Here is a 3549-nt window from a genome sequence, read left to right as displayed (position 1 = left end):
CTAGTATGATGGGTTTAGCAGTCCTTAATACTTGCCTAGAATAGTTCCAGCTGGGTTTCAGCAAGCATTAGTACATCAGAGACAGTTTTCCCTTGATAAGGCTTTCAGATCTGATCAGAAAACCAGGGTCCGCAAAATGGAAAGAACAAGGGGAGGGAAGGAACACACAATATTCACAGTATATTTTTATACATATTTACAGAAGGAAGAGCTGTGCTATCCAAACTTGAGCTTTCCCCATGGATGAGTCAAACATAACGTTTCATCCCAGTGAAGGCACAGAGAACATCTCAATGCACAGAAACATTTCTACACAGGAAAGAGTCTGGGAGATATTGACCCCACTTTGGGTAATTATGATCATCTCCTTCCTGGGTTTTTGTGAAAATGGAATTGTCCTCTGGTGCCTCTGCTTCCAGATCAAAAGAAATCCATTCACTGCGTACATCACACACCTGTCCATTGCTGACATCTCCTTACTGTTTTGTATATTTATTCTGTCAATTGAGTACATTGCTGGCTTTGGATTCGCGTATGGCTTTTACTACTATATAACCACCACACTGTCTATTGTCTTTCTTCTCGGATATAATACTGGTCTCTATCTCCTGACAGCCATCAGTATTGAGAGGTGTCTGTCTATTGTTTACCCCATCTGGTACCGCTGCCATCGGTCACAGCACCAATCAGCAATTGTGTGCGCAATTCTATGGACTCTGTCTTTTCTGATGACAATAGCCGAATACTTAACATGCAAAGATGATTCAACAAAGGAACAATTTGATGATGCCAACCATTGCCAAGCAATGCTCATCTTCACGTGGATCCTGACTTTCCTGATCTTCATTCCTCTAATGATTCTGTCCAGCCTGATCTTGGTCATCAGGATTCACCGTAACTCTCTGAGACCTCATTCATCAAAGCTCTACATTATCATTGTGGCCACCGTTGTCGTCTTCCTCATCTTTGCCATGCCCATGAGGCTGCTGTACCTTCTGAACTATCACCACTGGTCGTCTTTGCTCAGCCAGCAGAACCATGTCACCATTGTTCTCTCCACCGTCAACAGCAGCATCAACCCTCTTGTTTACTTCTTTGTAGGAAGCAGCAAGAAGAAGAGGTTTAAGGAGAGTCTCAAAGTGGTTCTTAGCAGAGCACTTGCTGATGGATTGCGTCCGAGAAGCCAAGAAGTTGGCATGAGCTTGGATATAGCAGAAACAATTTTCTAAGGCTTAGAGGGGAAAATTCAGGGGCAAATAATTGGACTTGTAAGATTTAATAAACTATTGCAAAACGAAAGGTATTTGTCTTCCATAGAATGTAAAAAAACAGAAGAAAAATGGTACTGTTATCTTTGGTGGTTGAGTAATGGAAAAACAAAGACCAGAATAAAGATAACTTTTATTTCTATTTTCTTAATTATTCAAACACATGCTACATCCTGATGTGATTATGTCAGTCAAGGATACCACAGTGGAAAAGAGACAGGCCAACAGAGAATATAAAAAAAGGACACAGAAATATGTTATAAATAGTGTGACATTTATACAAGCACTGAGCACCCATAAATGCTATTGAAGTCATCAGGGCCTGCGTGTATTCGCATTTTTAAAAGTCAAACCCACTAAACACGGGATTCACATTACACACTGGGATTTATTACAGCTGTTTCCAGATTGTACAAGTTCACAAAAGAGCTGCTCTCCAGGGAGAACAGAAGAAGAAACCTACATGTGGTCCCCATATATACCCACAGACATACAGTGTAGCTTTCCTTGGTCTAGCAGAATGTGTAGGCATACACTGAGTGATCAAGTTCCTCTTTGGTCAAGGGGCTACTTCAGAATTTGTTGTCAAAACATACATTGCATAACTTCCAGAGACATCAGCATTCCTTGGACAGTTCATACCTGACATACGGGAGTAGCTGGCAACCAACAGATGCTGTCAACTCACACAGAGTTTTTGCCCTAATTGTGAAGGAGGGGGCTGGCTTAGCCCACAGACACCAGTGTTCTTGTATGTTTAGTCAAGGAGTCTATGAGAAAGTCATCTCAACACTTGCTGTCCCAGTCATGTCTTCAGTAATTAGCTGTTCTCTGGAGAATATATGTTCCCCCTGTGGTCTCTGTTTCATAACATCCAGAAAAGTGCCTCTAGCAATGCATGACTCAGGTTATACCTCAGCAACACTGTTTCACCTGACTGCATTGTTCTGTACAGTGGGTGTCAGGCATGGTATGCTGTGGAATTTAATTCTTAGAGGTGTCTGCTAAACTATAGCCAACCTGCAGAAAGTAGAGGAAGATGACAGCAAGGAAAGGATGGGGATACGTCACTTTTATCACACAGACATAGAAGTGGGATCTAGACAGTTAGGGAACTGTGGCACTTCCAAAGAGATGTCTGAAAGATGCATTTGCTTCTAGCCCCCACGGGGCTCCAAATTCAGCAGGAGCTGAGAGCTCCTGCCACAGGCAGAGGCGCATCTTCAGCTGCCCGCCAAGTTTCCATTGGCTCACTTAATAGCTGACTGGGGAAAGAAAAATACAACCTACCCTTACTTTGTTGAAAGATTGCCAGCCTTGGAATAAGGAAAATGGTAGGTTAAGACCTAGGATTGTATGGGAATTAACATAGAGAACAGATCTCAGAAGGATAAATATTTTTTCTACGCATGTTCCCCTCCTTCCTTACGTTAAATCATTGCACTGTAATATTGCAGAAGGACTTGGGAAAATAAAAAGGTTACCTCTGTTATCTTCCCAATTCTCTCACTCCACCAAGACCTTCCCTCTTGACAGCCATTCTGCTTGGCCAAGTTTATTTCTTAAGACGTTAGTCCCATGCTTGCTGTCTGCATTGGTTTAGACAGCAGATGAGCACAGTCTGCTTCTCTGTCTGGGTCTACTGATCTACTGAACTGCTGGAATAACAAATCAGCAGAGCACCTACTGCTGGTGAGAGCAGGATACAGCAAGCAGGCCTGTGAACACCCTGGGGAGCAAAAGGAACAAGTTGTGTGATGTCCACGTACATGTAGCATGTGTGTGCATGTACAGCTGGGGGCTGAGGCCTCCTAGGGGATTTGTCAAAGTGGATAAATTTAACTGGAATACTAGGTTAGACTTAGCTAAGAATAAATTCTGACTCTCTCTAAAGCTGCTTCCTCTCCTTACCTCAATACATTTACAATAATCAGGGAACCAGAGAGAGGAGCAAAGTTGCAGTAACCTCACATGCAACTTAGCTCTCTCAAAGTAATTCGGGTGACACGTAACTCACTGTGCTTAAACGTAGCCATTTTTTTTTGCCAGATCTGTGTGAAGGATCACTATGCATGCAGCTAGTTCAGCAGATCTGAAAGGACAATAATATACAACAAGGTGACAATACACAGCAGGGCAATTTGTGTGCTCATGAGTTGCATGGTGGTGCCTTAGGGTGTTTATCTTACTACTCCGTTTCGCCTGTTTGTCTGCCTGCCCAAGCCCTCAAACATTTCAGAATTTGAACAACTGTCCACAGATCATATTACAGAGCAGACAA

At 42.7% G+C, this 3549-nt stretch overlaps 1 protein-coding gene across 1 annotated transcript; it reads left to right on the top strand.

Annotated features, from left to right (window-relative positions):
- Positions 1–239: 239 nt before the first annotated feature.
- MAS1 (MAS1 proto-oncogene, G protein-coupled receptor) lies at positions 240–1229 on the top strand (the record flags this gene model as incomplete). The annotated part of the gene is made up of 1 exon (XM_079550263.1): positions 240–1229. One exon carries the CDS (start codon positions 240–242, stop codon positions 1227–1229), a length of 990 nt encoding a protein of 329 aa, XP_079406389.1.
- Positions 1230–3549: the final 2320 nt, after the last annotated feature.

This window comes from Tetrao urogallus (genome assembly GCF_951394365.1).
Source record: "Tetrao urogallus genome assembly, chromosome: 2".
NCBI classification, from domain to species: domain Eukaryota; kingdom Metazoa; phylum Chordata; class Aves; order Galliformes; family Phasianidae; genus Tetrao; species Tetrao urogallus.
Note: the sequence above shows the minus strand (reverse complement) of the source record. Positions and strands in the feature narration are given on the sequence as shown.